This window comes from Pseudophryne corroboree, chromosome 1 (genome assembly GCF_028390025.1).
Source record: "Pseudophryne corroboree isolate aPseCor3 chromosome 1, aPseCor3.hap2, whole genome shotgun sequence".
NCBI classification, from domain to species: domain Eukaryota; kingdom Metazoa; phylum Chordata; class Amphibia; order Anura; family Myobatrachidae; genus Pseudophryne; species Pseudophryne corroboree.
Genome location: NC_086444.1, coordinates 713238238 through 713265904, shown reverse-complemented (window position 1 = coordinate 713265904; position 27667 = coordinate 713238238). Strand labels below are relative to the sequence as shown.

At 46.1% G+C, this 27667-nt stretch overlaps 1 protein-coding gene across 1 annotated transcript in view; it reads right to left on the bottom strand.

The window, feature by feature from the left end:
* HNRNPM (heterogeneous nuclear ribonucleoprotein M) overlaps positions 1-27667 on the bottom strand; it is a 304130-nt gene that overhangs the window by 1010 nt on the left and 275453 nt on the right. The window contains exon 15 of the mRNA XM_063915138.1: positions 12188-12239. Coding sequence (XP_063771208.1) covers positions 12188-12239 — 52 coding nt within the window. The remainder of the gene's footprint in view (positions 1-12187; positions 12240-27667) is intronic.

Genomic DNA, 27667 nt, shown 5'->3' with positions numbered 1-27667 from the left:
GTGGATGCTGGGGTTCCTGAAAGGACCATGGGGAATAGCGGCTCCGCAGGAGACAGGGCACAAAAAGTAAAGCTTTAGGATCAGGTGGTGTGCACTGGCTCCTCCCCCTATGACCCTCCTCCAAGCCTCAGTTAGGTACTGTGCCCGGACGAGCGTACACAATAAGGAAGGATTTATGAATCCCGGGTAAGACTCATACCAGCCACACCAATCACACTGTACAACCTGTGATCTGAACCCAGTTAACAGTATGATAACAGCGGAGCCTCTGAAAAGATGGCTCACAACAATAATAACCCGATTTTTGTAACTATGTACAAGTAATGCAGATAATCCGCACTTGGGATGGGCGCCCAGCATCCACTACGGACTCCGAGAAATAGAATTATCGGTAAGTAAATTCTTATTTTCTCTATCGTCCTAGTGGATGCTGGGGTTCCTGAAAGGACCATGGGGATTATACCAAAGCTCCCAAACGGGCGGGAGAGTGCGGATGACTCTGCAGCACCGAATGAGAGAACTCCAGGTCCTCCTTAGCCAGGGTATCAAATTTGTAGGATTTTACAAACGTGTTTGCCCCTGACTAAATAGCCGCTCGGCAAAGTTGTAAAGCCGAGACCCCTCGGGCAGCCGCCCAAGATGAGCCCACCTTCCTTGTGGAATGGGCATTTACATATTTTGGCTGTGGCAGGCCTGCCACAGAATGTGCAAGCTGAATTGTATTACACATCCAACTAGCAAAAGTCTGCTTAAAAGCAAGAGCACCCAGTTTGTTGGGTGCATACAGGATAACAGCAAGTCAGTTTTCCTGACTCCAGCCGTCCTGGAACCTATATTTTCAGGGCCCTGACCACATCTAGCAACTTGGAGTCCTCCAAGTCCCTAGTAGGTGCAAGACACCACAATAAGCTGGTTCAGGTGAAACACTGACACCACCTTAGGGAGAGAACTGGGGACGAGTCCGCAGCTCTGCCCTGTCCGAATGGACAAACAGATATGGGCTTTTTTGAGAAAAAAACCACCAATTTGACACTCGCCTGGTCCAGGCCAGGTCCAAGAGCATGTTCACTTTTCATGTGAGATGCTTCAAATCCACAGATTTGACTGGTTTTAAACCAATGTGTTTTGAGGAATCCCAGAACTACGTTGAGATCCCACAGTGCCACTGGAGGCACAAAAGGGGGTTGTATATGCAATACTCCCTTGACAAACTTCTGGACTTCAGGAACTGAAGCCAATTCTTTCTGGAAGAAAAATCGACAGGGCCGAAATTTGAACCTTAATGGACCCCAATTTGAGGCCCATAGACACTCCTGTTTGCAAGAAATGCAGGAATCGACCGAGTTGAAATTTCTTCGTGGGGCCTTCCTGGCCTCACAACACGCAACATTTTCGCCACATGTGGTGATAATGTTGTGCGGTCACCTCCTTTCTGGCTTTGACCAGGGTAGGAATGACCTCTTCCTGAATGCCTTTTCCCTTAGGATCCGGCGTTCCACCGCCATGCCGTCAAACGCAGCTGCGGTAAGTCTTGGAACAGACATGGTACTTGCTGAAACAAGTCCCTTCTTAGCGGCAGAGGCCATAAGTCCTCTGTGAGCATCTCTTGAAGTTCCGGGTACCAAGTCCTTCTTGGCCAATCCGGAGCCATGAGTATAGTTCTTACTCCTCTACGTCTTATAATTCTCAGTACCTTAGGTATGAAAAGCAGAGGATGGAACACATACACCGACTGGTACACCCACGGTGTTACCAGAACGTCCACAGCTATTGCCTGAGGGTCTCTTAACCTGGCGCAATACCTGTCCCGTTTTTTTGTTCAGACGGGACGCCATCATGTCCACCTTTGGTAATTCCCAACGGTTTACAATTATGTGGAAAACTTCCCCATGAAGTTCCCACTCTGCCGGGTGGAGGTCGTGCCTACTGAGAAAGTCTGCTTCCCAGTTTCCATTCCCGGAATGAAACACTGCTGACAGTGCTATCACATGATTTTCCGCCCAGCGAAAAGTCCTTGCAGTTTTTGCCACTGCCCTCCTGCTTCTTGTGCCGCCCTGTCTATTTACGTGGGCGACTGCCGTGATGTTTTATCCCACTGGATCAATACCGGCTGACCTTGAAGCAGAGGTCTTGCTAAGCTTAGAGCATTATAAATTTACCCTTAGCTATATTTATGTGGAGAAAAATCTCCAGACTTGATCACACTCCCTGGAAATTTTTTCCTTGTGTGACTGCTCCCCAGCCTCTCGGGCTGGCCTCCGTGGTCACCAACATCCAAAACTGAATGCCGAATCTGCGGCCCTCTAGAAGATGAGCACTCTGTAACCACCACAGGAGAGACACCCTTGTCCTTGGATATAGGGTTATCCGCTGATGCATCTGAAGATGCGATCCGGACCATTTGTCCAGCAGATCCCACTGAAAAGTTCTTGCATGAAATCTGCCGACTGGAATTGCTTCGAAGGAAGTCACCATTTTTTTACCATGGCCCTTGTGCAATGATGCACTGATTTTAGGAGGTTCCTGACTAGCTCGGATAACTCCCTGGCTTTCTCTTCCGGGAGAAACACCTTTTTCTGGACTGTGTCCAGAATCATCCCTAAGCACAGGAGACTTGTTGTCGGGATCAGCTGCGATTTTGGAATATTTAGAATCCACCCCTGCTGTTGTAACAGTATCCGAGATAGTGCTACTCCGACCTCCAACTGTTCCCTGGACTTTGCCCTTATCAGGAGATCGTCCAAGTAAGGGATAATTAAGACGCCTTTTCTTCGAAGAAGAACCATCATTTCGGCCATTACCTTGGTAAAGACCCGGGGTGCCGTAGACAATCCAAACGGCAGCGTCTGAAACTGATAGTGACAGTTCTGTACCACGAACCTGAGGTACCCTTAGTGATAAGGGCAATTTTGGGACATGGAGGTAAGCATCCCTGATGTCTCGGGACACCAGATAGTCCCCTTCTTCCCGGTTCGTTATCACTGCTCTGAGTGACTCCATCTTGATTTGAACCTTTGTAAGTGTTCAAATTTTTTTAGATTTAGAATAGGTCTCACCTAGCCTTCTGGCTTCAGTACCACAATATAGTGTGGAATAATACCCCCTTTTCTTGTTGTAGGAGGGGTAATTTAATTATCACCTGCTGGGAATACAGCTCGTGAATTTTTTCCCATACTGCCTCCTTGTCGGAGGGAGACCTTGGTAAAGCAGACTTCAGGAGCCTGCGCAGGGGAAACGTCTCGACATTCCAAACTGTACCCCTGGGATACTACTTGTAGGATCCAGGGGTCCTGTACGGTCTCAGCGTCATGCTGAGAGCTTGTCAGAAGCGGTGGAACGCTTCTGTTCCTGGGAATGGGCTGCCTGCTGCAGTCTTCTTCCCTTTCCTCTATCCCTGGGCAGATATGACTCTTATAGGGACGAAAGGACTGAAGCTGAAAAGACGGTGTCTTTTTCTGCAGAGATGTGACTTAGGGTAAAAACGGTGGATTTTCCAGCAGTTGCCGTGGCCACCAGGTCCGATGGACCGACCCCAAATAACTCCTCTTCCTTTATACGGCAATACACCTTTGTGCCGTTTGGAATCTGCATCACCTGACCACTGTCGTGTCCATAAACATCTTCTGGCAGATATGGACATCGCACTTACTCTTGATGCCAGAGTGCAAATATCCCTCTGTGCATCTCGCATATATAGAAATACATCCTTTAAATGCTCTATAGTCAATAAAATACTGTCCCTGTCAAGGGTATCAATATTTTTAGTCAGGGAATCCGACCAAGCCACCCCAGCTCTGCACATCCAGGCTGAGGCGATCGCTGGTCGCAGTATAACACCAGTATGTGTGTATATACTTTTTATGATATTTTTCCAGCCTCCTGTCAGCTGGCTCCTTGAGGACGGCCCTATCTATAGACGGTACCGCCACTTGTTCTGATAAGCGTGTGAGCGCCTTATCCACCCTAAGGGGTGTTTCCCAACGCGCCCTAACTTCTGGCGGGAAAGGGTATACCGCCCATATTTTCTATCGGGAGGAACCCACGCATCATCACACACTTCATTTAATTTATCTGATTCAGGAAAAACTACGGTAGTTTTTTCACATCCCACATAATACCCTCTTTTGTGGTACTTGTAGTATCAGAAATATGTAACACCTCCTTCATTGCCCTTAACGTGTGGCCCTAATAAGGAATACGTTTGTTTATTCACCGTCGACACTGGATTCAGTGTCCCTGTCTGTGTCTGTGTCGACCGACTAAAGTAAACGGGCGTTTTAAAACCCCTGACGGTGTTTTTGAGACGTCTGGACCGGTACTAATTGTTTGTCGGCCGTCTCATGTCGTCAACCGACCTTGGCGCGTGTTGACATTATCACGTAATTCCCTAAATAAGCCATCCATTCCGGTGTCGACTCCCTAGAGAGTGACATCACCATTACAGGCAATTGCTCCGCCTCCTCACCAACATCGTCCTCATACATGTCGACACACACGTACCGACACACAGCACACACACAGGGAATGCTCTGATAGAGGACAGGACCTACTAGCCCTTTGGAGAGACAGAGGGAGAGTTTGCCAGCACACACCAAAAACGCTATAATTATATAGGGACAACCTTATATAAGTGTTTTCCCTTATAGCATCTTTTTTATATATTTCTAACGCCAAATTAGTGCCCCCCCTCTCTGTTTTAACCCTGTTTCTGTAGTGCAGTGCAGGGGAGAGCCTGGGAGCCTTCCCTCCAGCCTTTCTGTGAGGGAAAATGGCGCTGTGTGCTGAGGAGATAGGCCCCGCCCCTTTTTCGGCGGCCTCGTCTCCCGCTCTTAACGGATTCTGGCAGGGGTTAAATATCTCCATATAGCCCCCGGAGGCTATATGTGAGGTATTTTTAGCCAAAAAAGGTTTTCATTTGCCTCCCAGGGCGCCCCCCTCCCAGCGCCCTGCACCCTCAGTGACTGCCGTGTGAAGTGTGCTGAGAGGAAAATGGCGCACAGCTGCAGTGCTGTGCGCTACCTTAAGAAGACTGAGGAGTCTTCTGCCGCCGATTCTGGACCTCTTCTCGTTTCAGCATCTGCAAGGGGGCCGGCGGCGAGGCTCCGGTGACCATCCAGGCTGTACCTGTGATCGTCCCTCTGGAGCTAATGTCCAGTAGCCAAGAAGCCAATCCATCCTGCACGCAGGTGAGTTCACTTCTTCTCCCCTAAGTCCCTCGTTGCAGTGATCCTGTTGCCAGCAGGACTCACTGTAAAATAAAAAACCTAAGCTAAACTTTTCTAAGCAGCTCTTTAGGAGAGCCACCTAGATTGCACCCTTCTCGGCCGGGCACAAAAATCTAACTGAGGCTTGGAGGAGGGTCATAGGGGGAGGAGCCAGTGCACACCACCTGATCCTAAAGCTTTACTTTTTGTGCCCTGTCTCCTGCGGAGCCGCTATTCCCCATGGTCCTTTCAGGAACCCCAGCATCCACTAGGACGATAGAGAAAGGTACAGCAAGGCAATGGTAAATGCAACTATAAAGAGGAGTGGTGGTTAACAAAATACACTCATGCAACAGAAAAACAGACCGCTTGATAAAACTGTCCAGGGCAGCTGGATTGCCACAGGATGAATACCCCTAGGATAGACTATGGTTGGTTAGGGGAGGTAGGTAACATGCAACTGGTTGGTAAATCGGGTGGTGTTCTGTATACCGGCGGTCGGGCTCCCGGCGCTCAGTATACCGGCGCCGGGAGCCCGACAGCCGGCATACCGACACTTATTCTCCCTCGTGGGGGTCCACGACCCCCATAGAGGGAGAATAAAATAGTGTGGCGCGCGTAGCGCGCCACCGTGCCCGTAGCGTGGCGAGCGCAGCGAGCCCGCAAGGGGCTCATTTGCCCTCGCCACACTGTCGGTAAGCCGGCGGTCGGGCTCCCGGCGCCGGTATGCTGGTCGCCGGGAGCCCGACCGCCGGCCAGCCGTAGTGAACCCGGTGAATCTGTTAACCTGTTCAAAAGCGTGAACACAATGTATTCACACAATCAATATGGTACAGTTCTGGTTAGGGGACCTGGTTTCAACAAATTATTTTGTATTAACGGTTTTAAAATAATCTAAAACTAAGTAATGCCAAATGCTTATCTAATTTAAATAGATTTGATCACTCAAGACACACAGTCCCTTCTTCCAAAGCAAGATCAGTCACCTCTAATGTATATACAGGTTGAGTATCCCTTATCCAAAATGCTTGGGACCAGAAGTATTTTGGATATCGTATTTTTCCGTATTTTGGAATAATTGCATAACATAATGAGATATCATGAAGATGGGACCTAAGTCTAAGCACAGAATGCACTTATGTTTGTTTAATATACACCTTATACACACAGCCTGAAGGTCATTTTAGCCAATAGTTTTAATAACTTTGTGCATTAAACAAAGTTTGTGTACATGCACGCAGTTTCATATACACCTTATACACACAGCCTGAAGGTCATTTAATACAATATTTTAAATAATTTTTTGTATTAAACAAAGATTGTGTACATTGAGCAATCAGAAAACAAAGGTTTCACTATCTCACTCTCACTCCAAAAAATCAGTATTTCGGAATATTTGGATATGGGATACTCAACCTGTACTACATACAGTATGGAATGTAGAGTTTGTGTGAAGTGATGGAGGACTAGTTCCTATAAAGAAATGAGATGCGTGTTTTGTTTAGAGCTGCACTACAAATAAGCAAGCTGTAAAAAGAAATACTATGAAAAATAAAATGAATTATTGAAGTAGAATGCAATTTTAAGGCACTTTCCAAATATACAAAAATAGGATATTAATACCTCCCGGTAAATCCTTTTCTCTTAGTCCGTAGAGGATGCTGGGGTCACCATTAGAACCATTGGGTATAGACGGGATCCGCAGAAGACATGAGCACTTTAAGACTTTGAAAGGGTGTGAACTGGCTCCTCCCTCTATGCCCCTCCTCCAGACTCCAGTTATAGGAACTGTGCCCAGGGAGACGGACATTTCGAGGAAAGGATTTATTGTTAAACTAAGGTGAGATTCATACCAGCTCACACCTCAAGCATGCCGTACAACGTGGCATTCAACAGAACACAAGCCAACGGCATGAACAAATGCAGCAACATGCTGACAATAACGTAACACAACATGTGTATAACCACAATTAAGAACTGCATATACAGTACGCACTGGGACGGGCGCCCAGCATCCTCTACGGACTAAGAGAAAAGGACTTACCGGTAGGTATTAAAATCCTATTTTCTCATACGTCCTAGAGGATGCTGGGGTCACCATTAGAACCATGGGGTTATACCAAAGCTCTAGAACGGGCGGGAGAGTGCGGATAACACTGCAGCACCGATTGACCAAACTTAAGGTCTTCATCGGCCAAGGTGTCAAATTTGTAGAACTTTGCAAATGTGTTTAACCCTGACCAAGTAGCTGCTCGGCACAGTTGCAATGTCGAGACCCCCCGGGCAGCCACCCAGGATGAGCCCACCTTTCTAGTAGAATGGGCCTTCACCAATTCCGGTAACGGCAATCCAGCTGTGGAATGAGCATGCTGAATCGTGTTACAGATCCAGCGTGCAATGGTCTGCTTGGAAGCAGGACACCAAACCCTGTTGGGAGCAAACAGGACAAACAGAGCCTCTGTTTTCCTAATCTGAGCCGTTCTGGCGACATAAATCTTCAAAGCTCTGACCACATCCAGAGATTTTGACTCAGCGACGGCGTCAGTAGCCACAGCCTGCACAATAGGTTGGTTCATGTGGAAAGAGGAAATCACCTTCGGTAGAAATTGTTGACGTGTCCTCAATTCAGCTCTATCTTCATGGAAGATCAAATAAGGGCTCTTGTGAGACAAGGCCGCCAACTTAGACACCCGCCTTGCAGATGCCAAGGCCAACAGGATGACCACTTTCCGAGTGAGGAATTTCAACTCCACCTTCTGTAAAGGTTCAAACCAATGTGATTGAAGGAACTGCAACACCACATTAAGATCCCATGGTGCCACTGGAGGCACAAATGGAGGTTGGATGTGCAACACGCCTTTCACGAAAGTCTGAACTTCTGGAAGGGAGGCCAATTGTTTCTGAAAGAAAACCGATAAGGCCAAAATCTGTACCTCAATTGAGCCCAATTTTAGGCCCACATCCAACACCTGCTTGTAGAAAATGGAGAAAACGTTCTAACCGAAACTCTTCCGTAGGAGCCCCCTTGGATTCACCCCTAGAAACATTTTCTCCAAATACGGTGGTAATGCTTAGATGTTACCCCTTTTCTGGCCTGAATAAGTGTGGGAATGACTTCACTAGGAATGCCTTACGGGCTAGGATTTTGCGCTCAACTGCCATGCCGTCAAATGTAGCCGCGGTAAGTCCTGATACACGCACGGCCCCTGTTGTAACAGGTCCTCGAGCAGAGGAAGAGGCCAGGGATCTCCTATGAGTAATTCCTGAAGATCTGGATACCAAGCCCTCCTTGGCTAGTCTGGGACAATGAGGATCACCCAGATCATTGTTCTTCTTATGATCTTTAGAACCTTTGGAATGAGAGGAAGTGGAGGGAATACATACACCGACTGAAACACCCACGGTGTCATCAGTGCATCCACTGCAATTGCTTGAGGGTCCCTTGACCTGGAACAATATCTCTGAAGCTTCTTTTTGAGACGAGATGCAATCATGCCTACTTGAGGAACTCCAACGACTTGTCACCTCTGCGAAGACTTCTTGGTGGAGGTCCCACTCTCCTGGATGGAGATCGTGTCTGCTGAGGAAGTCTGCTTCCCAGCTGTCCACTCCTGGAATGAAGATCGCTGACAGAGCGCTTGTATGCTTTTCCGCTCAACAGAAAATCCTTGTGGCTTCTGCCATTGCCGCTCTGCTTTTCGTTCCGCCCTGACGGTTTATGTACGCTACTGCTGTTACATTGTCCAACTGGATCAGTACAGGCAGATCTCGAAGATGTTCCCCTTGCAGAACACCGTTGTAAATGGCCCTTAACTCCAGAACATTTATGTGGAGACAAGTTTCCTGACTTGACCATCTTCCTTGGAAGTTTTCTCCCCTTGTGACTGCCCCCCATCCTCGGAGGCTTGTATCCGTGGTTACTAGGATCCAGGCCTGTATCCCGAACCTGCGCCCCTCTAAGAGGTGGGAGCTGTGCAGCCACCACAGGAGTGATACCCTGGTCTTGGAAGACAGGATTATCCTCCAGTGCATGTGTAGGTGGGACCCGGACCACTTGTCCAACAGGTCCCACTGGAACACTCTGGCATGGAACCTGCCAAACTGAATGGCCTCGCAGGCCGCAACCATCTTCCCCAGCAACCGAATGCATTGATGGATGGACATTCTTGCTTTTTTCAGAATTTGTATGACCAGATTCTGAAGTAACAGAGCCTTTTCCACTGGAAGAAAGACACTCTGTAGTTCTGTGTCCAATATCATTCCCAAAAACGACAACCGCGTCGTCTGAATCAACTGTGATTTTGGCAAGTTTAGGAACCAACCATGTTGCTGAAGAACTGTCAGGGAGAGTGCAACTTTTTGCACCAACTGGTCCCTGGATCTCGCCTTTAATCAGGAGATCGTCCAAGTATGGGATAATCATGACTCCTTGCTTGCGAAGGAGAACCATCATCTCCACCATCACTTTGGTGAAAATCCTTGGAGCCGTGGACAGACCAAACGGCAATGTTTGAAATTGGTAATGACAATCCTGAATTGCACACCTCAGATAAGCCTGATGTGGAGGATAAATGGGAACATGTAAGAAGGCATCCTTTATGTCCACCGACACCATAAAATCCCCTTCCTCCAGAATGGAGATCACTGCTCGGAGAGATTCGATCTTGAATTTGAATTTCTTTAGGTAGAAATTTAGGGATTTCAGGTTTAGGATTGGTCTGACCGAGCCGTCCGTCTTCGGGACCACAAACAGGCCCGAATAAAAACCTTCTCCCTGTTGTGACTGGGGAACCCTGACGATAACTTGATTTTGACACAACTTTTGTATTGCGTCGCAAACTACCTCCCTGTTCGGAAGAGAAGCTGGTAAGGCCGATTTGAAAAAACGGCAAGGGGGAACGTCTTGAAACTCCAGCTTGTACCCTTGTGATACTATTTGTAAAAACCCATGGGTCTAGGTCCGAACGAACCCAAAACTGACTGAAGAGTTTGAGACGCACCCCCACTGGTGCAGACTCCCGCATAGGAGCCCCAACGTCATGCGGTAGAATTAGCAGAAGCCTGGGAGGACTTCTGCTCCTGGGAGCCTGACAAGGCAGGTGATCGTTTACCTCTTCCCCTTCCTCTAGTAGCAAGGAAGGAAGAACCTCAGCCCTTTCTGTATTTATTGGGCCGAAAGGACTGCATCTGATAGTGATGCGTTTTCTTTTGTTGTGGAGGAACATAAGGCAAAAAGGATGACTTACCCGCGGTAGCTGTAGATACAAAATCATCAAGGCCGTCACCAAATAAGGCCTTACCTTTATATGGTAGAGATTCCATACTTTTCTTGGAATCAGCATTCCATTGGTGAATCCACAACGTTAGTCTAGCTGAGACTGCCATGGCATTGGCCTTTGATCCCAAAAGACCAATATCTCTCGCAGCTTCCTTAAGGTATGCTGCAGCGTCCTTGATATAACCCAGCGTCAAGAGGATGCTATCCCTATCTATTTCAGAAGGCAAGTTGTCTGCCCACTTTTCGATAGCACTACTTACCCACACAGACGCAATGACAGCTCTGAGTAGCGTATCTGTGGTCGCATAAATGGACTTTAATGTAGTTTCTTGTTTACGATCCGCAGGATCCTTAAGGGCCGCCGTGTCAGGTGACGGGAGAGCCACCTTTTTAGACAAATGTGACAGGGCCTTGGAAGGACCAGCATCTCTGCAGCCAGCGGAGATGAAATGGCGCCGAGTGAGCTGTGGGGACGAAGCTCCACCCCCTTAATGGCGTGCTTCCGTCCTGCTCTTTGTATTACTGATTATACTGGCGGGGGTTAGGACAGTGCCTTTGCACTAATGTCCTCTTTTGGCAGTTTATGCTGAGGATTTTTAGCTGCCCGGGTCGGTCGGTCGCGCCCGGGCAGCTAAAAATCCTCAGCATAAACCCCCCCCCTTCCCCGTGCACCCAGTAGTGCTGTGTGTGTGAGCAGGAGCTTGGCGCGCGGCGTCCGCTCGCTTTGCGGTACCTCAGGGAAATGCAGTCACTGAAGTCTTCTTTCTTCTTCTACTCACCTGTCTTCTGGCTCTGTAAGGGGGGTGACGGTCGGCTGTGGGATCGAGCATCTGAGCGTACCTAGCGATCAAACCCTCAGGAGCGAATGGTGTCCTGTAGCCAGAAGCAGAGCCATTAAACTCACCAGAAGTTGGTCATACTCCTCTCCCCTCAGTCCCACGAAGCAGGGAGGCTGTTGCCAGCAGCCTCCCTGAACATAAAAAACCTAACAAAAAGTATTTTCAGAGAAACTCAGTAGAGCTCCCTGTAGTGCGTCCAGTCTCACTGGGCACAATTCTGGAGGAGGGGCATAGAGGGAAGAGCCAGTTCACACCCTTTCAAAGTCTTAAAGTGCCCATGTCTCCTGCGGATCCCATCTATACCCTATGGTTCTAATGGTGACCCCAGCATCTTCTAGGACGTATGAGAAATAAATAAAATTAGGACTTGGGGAAATTCAATACATTTTAAACAATACAAAAAGGTAAAATTGCTATAATTAATGTAGAAAATTATACCCCACCAAATTTAAGCCTTTTGTATTTAGTTGAAATTAGCCACTCAGTCAATCTGGTACTTTGCATTCATAAGGATTCATTTATGGAGTATAGTATATTTTTGACAGGAATGATTTGCGGATAATTGATACTACAATTTGGACAGCTTTTCTCCTGTAGTATTCAACTGATCATTCTGCCTTTCCTTTAGCAGAAAACATGAGCTACTGTATCAACTTGAATATCAGACATTTCTAGACACAATAAAAGTGCAATATTCTCTTTACCATTCTACCGCTACGACTATCTGTTTTATCACTGTTGTAAAGTGTAACGGAATTTGCTGCACTATATAAGAACCTTAATAAATAAATACATTTATATATAGACAGAAACTGAACAGGAAAAAATAAAAAAATAGCACCAGTAGTTTTCATGGTCATTCTTACCAAAATCACTAAACTGGTCTTTCAGCATTTTCCAGGTACAATCAAAAGACAGCTGTGAGGGGGAAATATTGAAAATCACATTTACATGCATCATGTACTGTTTATCCAATATTCCATTGACTATACACTAGTCTATTATTCCTATCATGCCAATATAATACAGAAGTTAGATGTTGCCTGTCATGCCACTAGCTAGTAGCACTGCACTAAACCAGAGGTAACAGAAAGACCGAAAACATAGGCCATAAAAACAGCAGCTTGCCAAAGGTCATTCTCTTCCAATAAGGTTTCTTTGCTAGCCTGATCTCCTTTCCACATATAGCGTTGGCCAGAGCCTGAACAGGGCTATTCTGTGTCCTGTGCTGGCCACGACTTCTGATGTCACACCGAGGTAGTGTGTGACTGTCAGTGCAGGTAACTGCAGCACTGCCCAGAACATCCTCGGGATGCTCTGGGAGGTATATAGCCTGCAGTGTGCATGTCTGGAGTGTCAAAAGAAAGCTACATGAGGTGCTACAGCAGCAATACTAGCTACTGAATGCCATTAGAGGCAGCAAGGGCCTTTGGGCAGTAACAGTACCACCCACAGAGCTGTGCACACCCCTAGTTACAGCCCTGCCATTGGCTTTATTTCTAATTATTTAACCACTTGTCTGGCATGGTCACATCAGATGCGACCATACCAGCAAGTGGTTTTACCTGACCTGATCGCACAGTCAGACAAACAGTGTAAGCAGCTGCAGGGAAGGGAAACTTCCCTCCGCCGCTGCTCTCAGAGGGCCCCTACCTCCCTGCACCCTCCCCTCAGTGTTGCTGGTCATTGCTGATCGGGGAGGGTGCGGCTGTAGACAACAGCCTGCTCTGTGTACCTGGCAGCTGTCTGGGTTGTAAAATGTAACATTGCGATGTCACTGACCAACATTCGATTGATCTTCATTTATTTTTAAATATCTTTTTTTTTTCATTTTAACTAAAATAATGTTGGATAAGGTTAAATACATGTTCTTCACCGAATTCACTAATAAAACAAAAAAAAGTTAATTTCTGAGCATTTTTTTTTGGGAGGGGGGGGGGGGGGGGGGGGGGGGAGCGTTGGTTTAGTGGTTAAAAAGGGTTGTCCACTTTAGAAAGTCCCCGCCTTAGTATAACCTGCTCACAGCACCGGAGGAATTGCAGTTTTCTACTATAGCTGAAACTAATAGCTCTAAACAAAAGTACTGTACAAACTTAATTTCTTGGCTTTGGACTTCAATATTTTATTTATTTTAGAAAATGTCCCTTAGCACAGAATGTGAGGTGGGAGGCATGCAAAATAGACGTTATGGTAAGAACTTACCGTTGATCACATGATTTCTCCTATGTCCACAGGTATCCACAAGATAACATTGGGATATGCCGGAGCAACAGCGGAAATGGCACCAAACGGCCACGAGCTTTCTGGCCTCCCAGGATGCATCGGGGCTTCTCCATATAATCCCGCCCACTGACTCAGTCAAATCAGTTATTCCACAGCAATTAGGCAGGAGCATCAGGTAGAAACCTATTCAGGCGATAAGAAGATACATGCACACCCTTCCATACAAGAGGGAAGAGGTTTAGTGATTGTCTAGATCCTCAAATCAGGTGCGTCAAGGTGGGATCCCTGTGGACATAGGAGAAATCACGTTATCAACGGTAAGTTCTTACCATAACGTCTATTTCTCCGGCTGGGTCCACAGGTTATCCACAGGATAACATTGGGATTCCCAAAGCCAGTTTTAGTGGTGGGGACGCTCCTGACTAGACCGGCGAACTTTTCGCCCGAATTCAGCGTCATGAGAGGCAAAAGTATCCAAGGCATAATGTCTAATGAATGTGTTAATGGAAGACCATGTGGCTGCCTTACAAATCTGTTCTGCTGAAGCACCATGTTGTGCTGCCCATGAAGGACCTACCTTACGTGTAGAGTGAGCAGAGACATTAGCAGGGAGATCAGCATGAGAATAAGCTTCTGAAATTACCATTCGGAGCCATCTTGCCAGCGTCTGTTTACTAGCAGGCCATCCTCTTCTATGAAATCCGGAGAGAGGATGAAGAGGAAAACTTTTTCTGATGGCACTAGTATGATCTACGTAGATTCTTAACGCCCGGACCACGTCCAGCGACGCTTCTCCCGCAGAAAGTCCCGATACCTGAAAAGCTGGGACTGCAATCTCCTCGTTAAGGTGAAACTTTGAAACCACCTTCGGAAGATAACCAGATCTAGTTCTGAGAACTGCCTTATCTGGATAAAAATATTAGAAAAGGAGACTTACACGACAGTGCTCCTAAATCTGACACTCTTCTAGCTGACGCCATTGCCAGTAGAAAGAGCACTTTAGCCGTCAACCATTTAAGATCTGCTCTCTTAAGTGGTTCAAACGGAGGTCCCTGAAGGATTTTAAGAACTATATTCAAATCCCAGGGAGCAGCAGGAGGAACAAATGGAGGTTGAATGTGTAAAACTCCCTGAAAGTACGCACATCCTGTAAGTCAGCAATCTTTCTCTGAAACCAGTTAATGCGGATACTTGAACTCTCAAGGAAGCTACTTTCAACCCTATTCAATCCTGCTTGAAGGAAATCCAAAATCCTGGATACTTTAAAAGATCTTTGATTCAAACTTTTTTCACTACACCAATGAATATAGGCTTGCCATATTCGATGATAAATACGAACTGAAGAAGGCTTTCTTGCTCTAAGCATAGTTTGAATTACTTGTTTTGAAAATCCTCTAGCTTCTAGGATAGAGGTCTCAATAGCCACGCTGTCAAAGATAGACGATCCAGATGGCTGTGATAACAAGGACCCTGCATTAGTAGATCTGGATGTTGAGGGAGCAGTATTGGAGCTTCCACAGACATCCTTAGTAGATCTGTGTACCAATGCCTTCTGGGCCAAGCTGGAGCTATTAGAATTATGGCTCCTTTTGCTTGCTTTATTTTTCTCACTACCCTGGGTAACAGGGAGATTGGAGGAAACAGATATGCCAGATGAAACTTCCAATTCACCGACCGTGCGTCTACAAGGATCGCTCCAGGATCCTTTGCTCTTGATCCGTATAATGGAACTTTGTTGTTCAGACGAGATGCCATGAGATGTATCTCTGGCAGACCCCATCTGTTTACTATGGTCTGAAACATTTCTGGATGTACTGCCCATTCGGTTTCCTGAATGGTGTGTCGACTGAGAAAAACTGCTTCCCAGTTCAGTACTCCTGGAACAAACACTGCTGACAATGCTGGAAGATGGAGCTCTGCCCACCTTAGTGAGTTACTTCCTCCACCAGTCTTTTGCTGTGAGTTCCTCCCTGATGATTGAGGTACGCTACTGCTGTTGCATTGTCTGAGCGGATTTGGACTGGACTTCCTTGCAAACTGTCCTTTGCCTGAACTAGAGTCATATATATATGGCCCTTATTTCCAACAGATTTATTGGCAGGCGACTTTCCCTTATGGTCCATTTTCCCTGGAACCAAAGGCTTTCGAGCACCGCTCCCCAGCCCTGAAGACTGGCATCTGTTGTCAGGACCTGCCATTCCTTTATTCAAAAGGGTCTCCCCTTGTTTAACTGGTTCGTCTGTAGCCACCAAGCTAGAGACCTTTTTACGTTTACCAGGAGATTTATCATCTGTTTTTTTTTTTTTTTTTTTAAATTATGGTCTGATAATTTCCGTTCCATTTGGTCAGAATAAGGTGACGTAGAGGCCTGGAGTGGAATTGTGCATATTCCACCATGTTGAAGGTTGACACCATCAGACCCAACAGTCGCATTGCTGCATGGACTGACATTGTCTGACTGTGCAACGACTCCTGAGACATTACCTGCACCTTGGATATCTTTTTCTCTGGTAAGAAAATTCTCTGTAGACCTGAGTCCAATATGGCCCCCAAATTAACCATCCGTTGTGACGGATTCAGAGACGACCTTTCCCAGTTTATGAGCCACCCGTGTCTTTGTAGACAAACTATTGTCTGTTGAAAATGGCTCAAAAGTAATTCCTGCGATTGTGCTAGGATAAAAAGATAGTCAAGGTATGGAAAAATTCTTATCCCCTGCTTGCGGAGATAAGCTGCCATAACCACCATAATTTTGGTAAACACCCTGGGTGCTGTTGCTTGCCCGAAGGGCAAAGCTTGGAACTGAAAATGTTTCTGGAGGATAGCAAACCTCAGGTAACATTGATGCGACCGTGCTATGGGCACATGTAGGTAAGCATCCTGTATATTTAGAGATACCATGTAATCTCCCGGTTCCATGGCCAAAACTATGGAGCGTAACGTCTCCATGTGGAACCCTGGAACCCAAATGTATTTGTTTAACATTATGAGATTGAGGATTGGTCGGAACGACCCATTTGGTTTCTGAATCAAGAAAAGATTGGAGTAAAAACCCTGTCCCCGTTGTGTCGGGGTACTGGGACAATTACACCAGACTGAAGCAATTTCTAAACTGCTTCTTGCAAGGCCCTGGCTTTCGATTCTATTCGAGACTGGCTGGTGCAAAAAAACTTCTGAGGCGGCTGCCTCCTGAAGGGGAAACCATAACCGAGAGATACCACCTTCTGCACCCAAGCATCTGTCGTCGACTGCTGCCATATGTGTGCAAATTGAAGGAGTCGGCCCCCAAACCTGGAATCCTCCAGGCGGAGGCCCGTACCCTCAGACTGATGGTTTCTGTTCTGGCTTGAAAGCTGACCTTCTACTAGCCCATTGCTTCCTACCCCTGGCTGATTTATTGAACTGGGGTTGTTTAGACTCCTCTTTCGCTTTTGCTTTGCCTTGCCATCGGAATGGCCGAAATTTTGCACCCCTAGTCTTAGGGTTATAACTAGCCGGAAATCTGACTTTTTTGGATTCAGCTTCCGATTCTAGAATATATGTCAATTGTTTTCCAAACAAAATATCACCAGTGAAAGGCAACGCTTCAAAAGCTTTCTTGGATTCTGCATCCGCTTTCCAAGTGCGTAGCCAAACTGCTCTACGAGCGGCTACTGTCAAGTCTGATGCTTTAGAAGCAATCGTACCCATATCAGTTGCTGCTTCTTCAAATATTGTGCAGCCTGTCTTATACAGCCTAGATAAGACTCCTGCTCCCTGGTAGGAAGGGAGAGACCATTCTCTAGTTCCTCCCCCATTCTACCATTGCCCTGGTCATCCAGGATAAAGCCATAGCATGCCTCGTCACTGCCCCTGAGAGAGAATATATATATATATATATATATATATATATATATATATTATATATATATATATATTATATATATATATATATATATATATATATATATTTATTTTAAGAAACTATCTACTCTTCTATCTGTGACATCATTTAGTGAAGTAGACGGCAATGGTAAAATAGATTTACACACAAGTCGAACAACATGTGCATCTACTCTAGGAGGAACTTCTCTTTTTGAACAGTCCGCAGCTGGAAAGGGATAGTAAGAATCCCTAAAACAGTTAACAAAGCTGCTCCAGGCCAGGCCTGAACTCACAACCTTTAGCATTGCTCAACAGATACTGTCTTATAAGTACCACACACTGCCATTGCATTACTGGAGCATACTTGCCTACCTGACCCTCTCCATGAGGGAGAAAATGTTCTGTTCCTGGACTTTGCTGGTCATGTATGATTGCCATCACCTGTAGTGAAACACCTTTCTTATCAATTAACTAGCTCATCACAGGTGATGGCAATCATACATGACCAGGAAAGTCCAGGAACAGAGCATTTTCTCCCTCATGGAGAGGGTCAGGTAGGCAAGTATGCACTGGAGCACTGTTTAAATACAGGTCCCTTAGATTTTGACACTGCTTTGGCTGATTCTTCCAGAGACAGAATAACCTTCATGCGTCAATAAGGTCAGCTATATCTGATCATCATATGGGGTATTTGAATTCATCTTGTGTAGTCTGTAACATGGATGTATCTACCCTGGTTTTAATAGCCTGGCTATTTGTAAAAGCTGCTGAAACCAAACCATTAAGGAGGGAGCTGCATGTATGGGTTAATAGTGTAACCTATTCATGGGGGTGGAACTGCAGGTGCTAATCTGTCAGCAACTGCAGACAAGGTCTGTGCGACCACACCCCTCTTTCAGGGCGTTGCCCCTCATAAGTAAGATACTGGGCTATTCCATGCAAAATCACTATACCAGATAAGCATGTTAAGGGTGTAGGGCCCTGAAGTATCCCTGTCACTTTTGCCGCTCACAGACAAGGTAAATAATTCATTTTTACAAATACTACACTCTTTTGTGACTGAAAATCACTTATATAGATATAGAAGTGATATCAATCTGACCACAATCCGTGCACCTGATCTGAGGTTCCGAAACAATACTGACAGACATATAAAAGTCAGCCATCACACTAGCAGTCAGTCACATGTTAAATATTAGACATTGTCATATGAGAATATCAACCAATCACAAACATTACTTTACAAGTAAGTAGGAGTACAATTACTGTATTTGTGTTTTTATAACAGCTCTTATAACAAGTATTTCAGACATAATTATGCAGAAAACAACAGTACTGTACAGGCCTCATATGCAATGTGTACCAAAATTAACAATTCATACTAACAAGTAGAAAGAATTTTAGTACTGTATAACCCTTTCTCAGTAGAGTGGGATACAGGGAGAGTCACCACACTTCCATGATCGCTCAATATGCTCGAAAGACGCTGAGTGGATTCAGACGCTACTAGTGTACACTGCCGCTCTGATAACTGATGAGAGACACAGACGCTCACTGAACGATAAGTGTATGCAGACGCTACGGTCTGCGACTCGGTCTAGGTGGCAACTATAGTGTACATAACCGCAGCATCTAAGCTGCGACCAAGTACCCTCGTGGTAGCGTCTGAGACGGAAGTGAGGTCATTAGTTCATGGACGGGAGAAGCGGAAACTGGTCATGAACTTGGGAGAGGGGCGACCAGGAGGGCGTCTAACTCCCCCCGTTGACTTAAACTTATTGCAGCCTCAACCTAGTCCTGGCACCTATGATCCTTAAAGCATAGAGCTGTTGCACATCAACCACTGTTTGTAGTCTCCTCCAATACAGTGAAGCCGTGTCCAGAACCCCCTAGTAAGAGGAAACTGATGACTTACCTTCTTCCCCATGCTCCGGCCACAGCCTGGTAATGTCTGCTGGACCTGCTAGAATCATCCGACACAGACGCCGCCCGAGACAGCACTGTACCGCGAAGGTAAGCGTTGTTGCGACCCGGTGGAGAGTTGTTGGAGCAACTCTTTCTAGCATGCGTTAAAGACGCTGTTAAGAAAAGTCACTCAAAAAAACCATAGTAAGACTATAAAAATAAAATAATAAAAGCTTCAGGCTGCTATTAACTGCAGCCCTGTGACCATGGTCCGGCTCCTGCCGCACCAAACAAAAAACTGATTTGACTGAGTCAGTGGGCGGGATTATATGGAGAAGCCCCGATGCATCCTGGGAGGCCAGAAAGCTCGTGACCGTTTGGTGCCATTTCCACTGTCGCTCCAGCATATCCCAATGTTATCCTGTGGATAACCTGTGGACCCAGCCGGAGAAATACAATTTTAGGAACACAAATATACTACACTAAAATTAAAATGGTGATTATTAAGTTAAACACCATAAACAAAATTCAAACACTACAGTAAAAATATACGTTATGGTAAGAACTTACCGTTGATAACGGTATTTCTCCTATGTCCACAGGTTTCCACAGGATAACAATGGGATATGATGGAGCGACAGCGGATTGGCACCAAACGATCACAAGCTTTCAGTCCTCCCAGGATGCAACGGGCTCGTCCATATATCCCCGCCCACTGACTCAGGCAAATCAGTTGTATTCCAAAGCATTTAGGCAGGAGCATCATGTAGAGCCCTAATCAGGTGAGAACAACACACATGAGGGAAGAGTTTAGTGAGTATAAAGAGTCTCAAATCAGGTGTGTCAGGGTGGGATCCCTGTGGAAACCTGTGGAAATAGGAGAAATACCGTTATCAATGGTAAGTTCTTACCATAACGTATATTTCTCCAGCAGGGTCCACAGGTTATCCACAGGATAACAATGGGACTTTCCAAAGCAATTTTTAGTGGTGGGGACGTTCCCGATTGGTAGAAGAACCTTTCGCCCGAATTCAGCATCATGAGAGGCAAAAGTATCCAAGGCATAATGTCTATGAGTGAGTTAATGGAAGACCATATGGCTGCCTTACCTATCTGTTCTGCTGAAGCACCATGCTGTGCTGCTCATGAAGGACCTAACCTTACGAGTAGAGTGAACAGCAACATTAGCCGGAACAGGGAGATCAGCTTAAGAATATGCTTCTGAAATCATCATTCGAAGCCATCTTGCCAGCCTCTGTTTAGTAGCAGACCATCCTCTCTTGTGAAATCAGTAGAGAATGAAGAGAGAATCTGTCTTTTTGGTGGCACTGGATTAAAGCCTGGACTACGTCCAGCGACGCATCTCCCGAAGAAATTCCCGATACCTGAAAAAACCGGGACTACAATTTCTTCATTAAGGTGGAATTTAGACCCCACTTTAGGAAGATACCCAGATCTAGTTCTGAGAATTACTATCTGGAAAATATCAGAAAAGGAGATTAACATGACAGTGCTCCTAAATCTGATACTCTTCTGGCTGATGCCATAGTCAGCAGAAAGAGAACTTTAGCTGTTAACCATTTAAGATCCACTTTTTTTTAAGTGGTTCTTATGGAGCAACTGAAAGGGCTTTGAGGACTAGACTACAGTCCCAACGCACCGTAGGCGGAACAAAAGGAAGGCTGAATATGCAGCATTCCCTGAAAATATGCCCTTTTCTTTCGTAACCATGCAGTCAATGCTGACACTAGCACTTTCAAGGAAGCCATCCTTAACATTTATCCACTCCCGCCTGAAGGAATGCTAGAACCCTAAAAATTCTGAAAGATTTTGGGTCCATAATTCTTCCATTATACCAATGATTATAGACTTTCTATATTCAGTGGTAAATATGAGCCGAGGAAGTCTTTCCTGCTCTGAACATTGTATGATTTACCTGTGAGAATCCTCTTGACTTCAGGATATAGATTTCAAGAGTCACGCCGTAAAACACCGCTGATCCAGATGTCTTGTGATAACAAGGACCCTGCATTAGCAAATCTGGGCGTTTGAGGAATCAGAAATGAAGCATCCATCGACATTCTCTGCGGATCTGTGTATCAACGCCTTCTGGCCAAGCCGGAGATATTAGAATTACGGCACCCATCGCTTCTTTTATCCTCCTCACTACCCTGTAGCAGGATGATTGGAGGAAAAAGATAAGGCACCTTTGTTGTATTTTTCTCACCGTCCTGTGGTAGCAGGATGATCCAAGGATACACACAAGTGAAAAGAAATTCCCACTTTATCGAAAAGACGTACACAAAGATCACTACCTGATCCCCTGTTCCTGACCCTTGTGTGGGTCTTTTGCAGATGGAACGTCCTGAGAGCTCTCTCTGGCAAACCCCACTTGTCTACCAGAGTCTGAAACGACTTTTGGGTGTAAAGCCCATTCGCTTAACTAAATGGCGCGTCGACTGTGAAAGTCTACTCTCCAGTATTCGTTCCAGCAGTCCTAAACTGCGGACAAGGCTGGAAGATGGAGTTCTGCACACTTTAGTATGTAACTTACCTCCTTCCTTGTTGTTTAGCTGCGTGTTCGTCTCTGAAGGTTGAGGTACACTATTGCCATTGCTGCACCCTGCGGATCTGGACTATTTTTCCTTTAGGAATGTCCCTTGCCCGAACCATGATCATGGTATGTGGCCCAAAATGCTGGTTTTTAATCAGGCACAACACTGGTTGACTTCCAACATCAGATGAGATTGGACCCATTAGGTGTGATGCGGCTGTAGACAGAAGCTGCAGAAGTTTTGAGTGGAATTGTTCATACTCCACCTATGTTGACACCATCAAACCCATCATTCGCATGCTGCGTGAATTGATGTTGTTCGACTGTGTTAGAACCTCCTGTGTCCTTGACTGTGCCTTGGATATCTTAGCCCAAGGTAAATACTTTCTGAAGACTGATTCAGTTCAGCCTCCCTGTGAGTCATCCGTTGTGACGGAACCAGGAATTACCTTGCCCCATCTATGAACCACCTGTACCTCTACAGACATGTTATTGTCTGTTCGGGATGACACAGAAACCTTGCCTATATTTGTTCCAGAAAAAAGGTGGCAATTTTTTTTATCCCCTGCTTGCAGCGATAAACTGCCATAATTTATTTTAGAACATACTCTGGGGCTGTGGTTACCCAACGGGTAAGACCTAAAACTGAATGTTGCCGAAGGATGGTAACATTGAACTAACACTGATGGACAGTGCTATAGGAACCTGTAGTTAAGCATCCTGACTATCCAGGGATACTATGTAATATACTGGTTCCTTACCCAACTATGGAGCGCATCCATGTGAACCGTGGTACCCAGACCTATCTGTTTAGGATTTTAGAGATTGAGAATGGAGTAAATAATCCATCCGAATCAACCCCAGGTTGGAGTAATGGGTTACCGGGATGACTACTCCTGAAAAAAGTCATTTCCGAACGGCCTGCAATCCCCTTATCTTCGCCTTTGCCGGGAACGGGCTGGAGCTGAAGAATCTTCGAGGAAGATGCTCTTGAAAAGGAAATCATAAACTAGAGCTACCGCTTCTTGTACCCCAGCATCTGTTACCAGATCTGTGCAACCTAAGAGGTTGGCCCCCTTTCTCTGGGCTCCCCCAGAAAAAGGCCTGTACCATCATGCTGATGGATTATCCTCTGGTTTGGAAGATGGCCCTCTGGTCACTGTTACGAACCTAATGCTTTTCCTTTATGACCGAAAAGGCCTAAACCAGACCCCTAACTAGGGGTTATATGGAAGGAAACGTGATCTTCTTGGAGTCTGCTCCTGACTCCCCACTATCTGCTTACTCAACAGAGACGTTAAACCAAAGTCAAGTTCCCAGAACCTCCTTTGATTCTGAATCAGCTTTGCCTGTATTACGCAAATTGACCTGTTAGCAGCTATTGTTAAGGTTGATGCCCCAAAAGCGTAACCCATATACCTTTACTGCCTGTTTGTAAACTTATATGGGATTCCTGCTCCCTTGCAGGTACAGAAAAACCATCTTCCAGTACCTCAGCCCGGGCAGCTATTTGTATCCATGCCAGCTAAAGTCATGGCTGGCCTTATGACTGCCCTAGACAGAGACATTATGGTTTTTTGAAAACCATTACTCTTTTGATGTTGACAGCAGCCATATAGGTTTTTGCACTATCCAGTATGCATACTTATTTTAGGAGGCACTTCCCCCCTTTTTTTTTTTCAGTCCCCAGCTGGAAAAGGATATTGGAACGTAGCCCAAACACTTTCCCGATTCTCAGCTGTTCGTGTTTTGGGACGTTTAAATAAGGGTGCCTTATTTTTAACCCAGGTTCTGCTGCCTCTATGAACAGACTAGCCTTTACTGCTCTTATTTTTTCAGTTTATTTACTGAGCCGATACTCTTATCTGTTCTTCGTGTGCCGAAGTAGAGTATATAGAGCTTTCTTCGACTGATGAATTATCCTGCGTAGTCTGTAAAGTGATGATTTATTTTAACTCGGTTTATCAGCTTGACTTATTTGGAAAAGCTGTTAGGGATATACCGTAGGTAAGGAGCTGCATATATGGGTTAACAGTTTCCTGGTATTGAAGCTGTAAGAATTAACTTTCCAGCTAAACTGGACAAGGTCTGTGTAAACATGGTATCTATACCTGACGTAGATCAGGGATGTATTATGCTGAACAGCAAACCATTTTACATATAAACCATGTACCAGATCATAGAGGATAATACAAAACAACATGATATGAATGTTGGTACTTACCGCACCTGGTTTCCCAGGTGGTTTTCGAAAACGAACCAGGCCCACCACTGCTTAGCTTCCAACATCAGATGATTGGACATATCCAGTGTGACACAGCTGTAGCTTTTAGACATAAATAATCAGCACTTTCACAGTATACTACACCATTTGTGACTAACACATTTCTCTAAAGTGATATCAATCCGACCCTACTCATGCACTGAGGATCAGAAGATCAACTGACAAACATATATAAAGTCAGTAATCACACTAGCAGTCAGTCACATTTATATATTAGTCATATGAGCAAAATAACTACAAACACATTGTAAAGTATATAGGAGTACATATTACTGATTTCTGTTTTATACAGATCTTAACGTATTCAGACGCATAGCGAAGAAAAACAGTAGTGTACACAGATTCATATGCAATAGGCACTAAATTTAACTATTCATACTAAAGTAGATAGAAACTTAGCGCTGTATAACCCGTACTCAGTAGAGTGGGATACAGGGAGACTCCCCTCACTTCCAAGATCGATCAATACATTAGCGAACGCTGAGTGGATCCTGCCGCTCCGGGAACTTTTCGTGAACACAGACGCACTATGCATGCAGGCGCACCGGTCATACGGGACGCCTGTACTGCGACCGGGTCTCCTCGCGGTAGCGCTTAGTGTACACAGACGCAGCGGTCTATGCTGCGACCGAGACCCCCTCGTGGTAGCGTCCGAGATGGAAGCGAGGCAATCAGTTCATGCTGGGAGACGCGCAGAAACTGGTCATGAACTGGGGGGAGGGGAGACCAGGACAGCGTCTGACTCCCCACCGCTGACATCAACCCTAGGGATTGCAGCCTCAAACTAATCCTGCTGCCTTATGATCCCTAAGGCCTAGCACTGGAGCACGCGTGGTGGCGGCGCGCCAGCTGCTGTTTGGTAGTCTCCTCCCAAAACAGTGTGGCTGTGTCCGTATTCCCCTTCTAAGTGGAACCGATGCCTTACCTTCTCCATGTGCTCCGGCCACAGCCTGGTAACGTCTGCTGGATCTGCTAGTATATCTGACACAGACGCCCGCCGAAACAGCACTTGTACCGTGGGTAAGCGTTGTTGCGACCTGGCGGAGAGTTGTTGGAGCGATTCTTTCCGATATGCGTGTAAGACGCTGTTAGGAAAGATCACTCAAAAACAATGTAGTAAGACTATAAAAATAAAAATAGGATTTTGGTACTTACCAGGTAAATCCTTTTCTTTGAATCCATAGGGGGCACTGGAGTACTCTTGGGATATGGACGGTTCCCGTAGGAACAGGGCACTGAATATTTAAATTTAGAACACCCCACCCCCTCCATATCCCCGAGTACCTCAGTGTTTTTTACTGAGCTGAACAGGAACTATAGAGAGGTTGACAATGGAGTATTACATATAACATAACGGACAACAACGAAGTTGACACATAACGTTACTGACAACTAAACAGTTGACACCATAACCGATAGAACTTGATAATTTGAACCAGTCGGTGAAAAGGTGTTACCATAAGATCCCCTGAGCTTACTACAAACCAGGTAAAACTGCTCTGGGTGGGCGTCCAGTGCCCCCTATGGATTCAAAGAAAAGGATTTACCTGGTAAGTACCAAAATCCTATTTTCTTTTTCATCCACTAGGGGTCACTGGAGTACTCTTGGGACGTACCAAAGCTTCCCTCGTGGGCGGGAGAGCTGTTTGACACCTGTAACACTAGGCGGCCAAAGCTAGATGCTGATGCCGCAAAACGTATCAAACTTGTAAAAGCGCACAAACGTGTGCACTGAAGACCATGTAGCCGCACGGCAAAGCTGCGTCGTAGAAGCTCTACGACCAGCTGCCCATGAAGTTCCCACAGCACGTGTGGGATGAGCTGTTACTGATGTAGGCGGCTGTAACCTAGCATTAAGGTAAGCCTGACGTATGGTCAGTTTTATCCATCTGGATAAGGTCTGCTTAGACGCTGGCCAACCCAGCTTGGCAGCATCGTAGAGAACAAACAACGTATCCGTCTTACGAACTGTAGACGTTCGGGATACATAAACGCGTAAAGCGCGTACCACATCCAGAGTTCCCGAATGTGATGTCAACACAGGAACTACTATTGGTTGATTGATGTGAAAAGATGACACTACCTTTGGTAAAAAAAAACGGGATTCGTCCGAAGTTCCGCTCTGTCATCATGAAACACCAAATACGGTGGCTTGCATGACAAGGCACCCAAATCTGAAACACGCCTTGCCGAAGCTAAGGCTAGAAGAAAAATTGTTTTCCAAGTGAGAAACTTTATATCCACTTGCTGTAAGGGTTCAAAATATGAAGACTGTATGAAATTTAAAACCAGATTCAAGTCCCATGGCACTGTAGGTGGAATGAATGGAGGCTGAACTCTGAGGACACCTTGCAGAAAAGTGTGTATAGACGGCAATAGAGCCAATAGTCTTTGAAAGTAAATTGACAAAGCAGATACCTGCACCTTTAGTGTAGATAAACGCAGTCCTACATCTAAACCAGTCTGTAGAAATAACAAAAGACGGGATAACTTGAAAGATGATGTCGGAAACTTCCGAGCTTCACACCAACCTATATAGGCACGCCAAATTCTGTAATAATGAGCTGCCGTAACCGGCTTCCTAGCTCGTAACATGGTTGGTATAACAGATTCTGGAATGCCCTCTCTTCTTAAGAGGGCGGTCTCAACAGCCACCCCGTCAAACGCAGCCGGGGTAAAGGAACGGACCCTGTTGTAACAGGTCTGGACGTAGTGGGAGCGGCCAAGGATCGTCTGCGAGTAGTCCGCGGAGATCCGAGAACCAAGCTCTCCGAGGCCAATGAGGCGCCACTAGTATGACTGTGACAGACTCTCTTTTGATCCGTTTTAGCACCAGAGGGAGCAGCGGAAACGGTGGAAACAGATACACGAGGCTGTACGGCCACGCGACGGTGAGAGCATCCACCGCCACTGCCTTTGGATCTCTCGTTCTGGACACATACTGGAGCGTTTCGTGATTGTGTCGAGACGCCATCAGGTCCACCTGAGGATAACCCCACCGCTGAACCAACATGTGAAACTTCTGGATTTAATGCCCATTCTCCTGGATGAAAATCCCGACGGCTGAGATAATCCGCCTCCCAGTTGTCCACTCCCGGAATGAACACTGCTGACAATATCACCTGGTGGTATTCCGCCCAATTTAGGATTCGAGCTACTTCCCGCATTGCCATGCGGCTTCTCGTTCCTCCTTGTTTGTTGATGTATGCGACTGCCGTCGCATTGTCTGACTGCACCTGCACAGTCTGAGACCGAAGCATGTGCACTGCTTGTCGTAGCGCATTGTAAATTGCGCGGAGTTCCAGGACATTTATAGACCGCAATCTTTCGTGATCCGCCCAGAGACCCTGGAGCTGACAATTTTGAACTACAGCTCCCCAACCTCTGAGACTGGCGTCCGTCGTTAGAATAATCCAATTCCAGCCGCCGAACAGTTTCCCTGCGGTTAAATTGTGTTCCTTGAGCCACCAGAGCAGAGACACCCTTGCCCTTGGCGACAACCTCACCCTGTGGTGA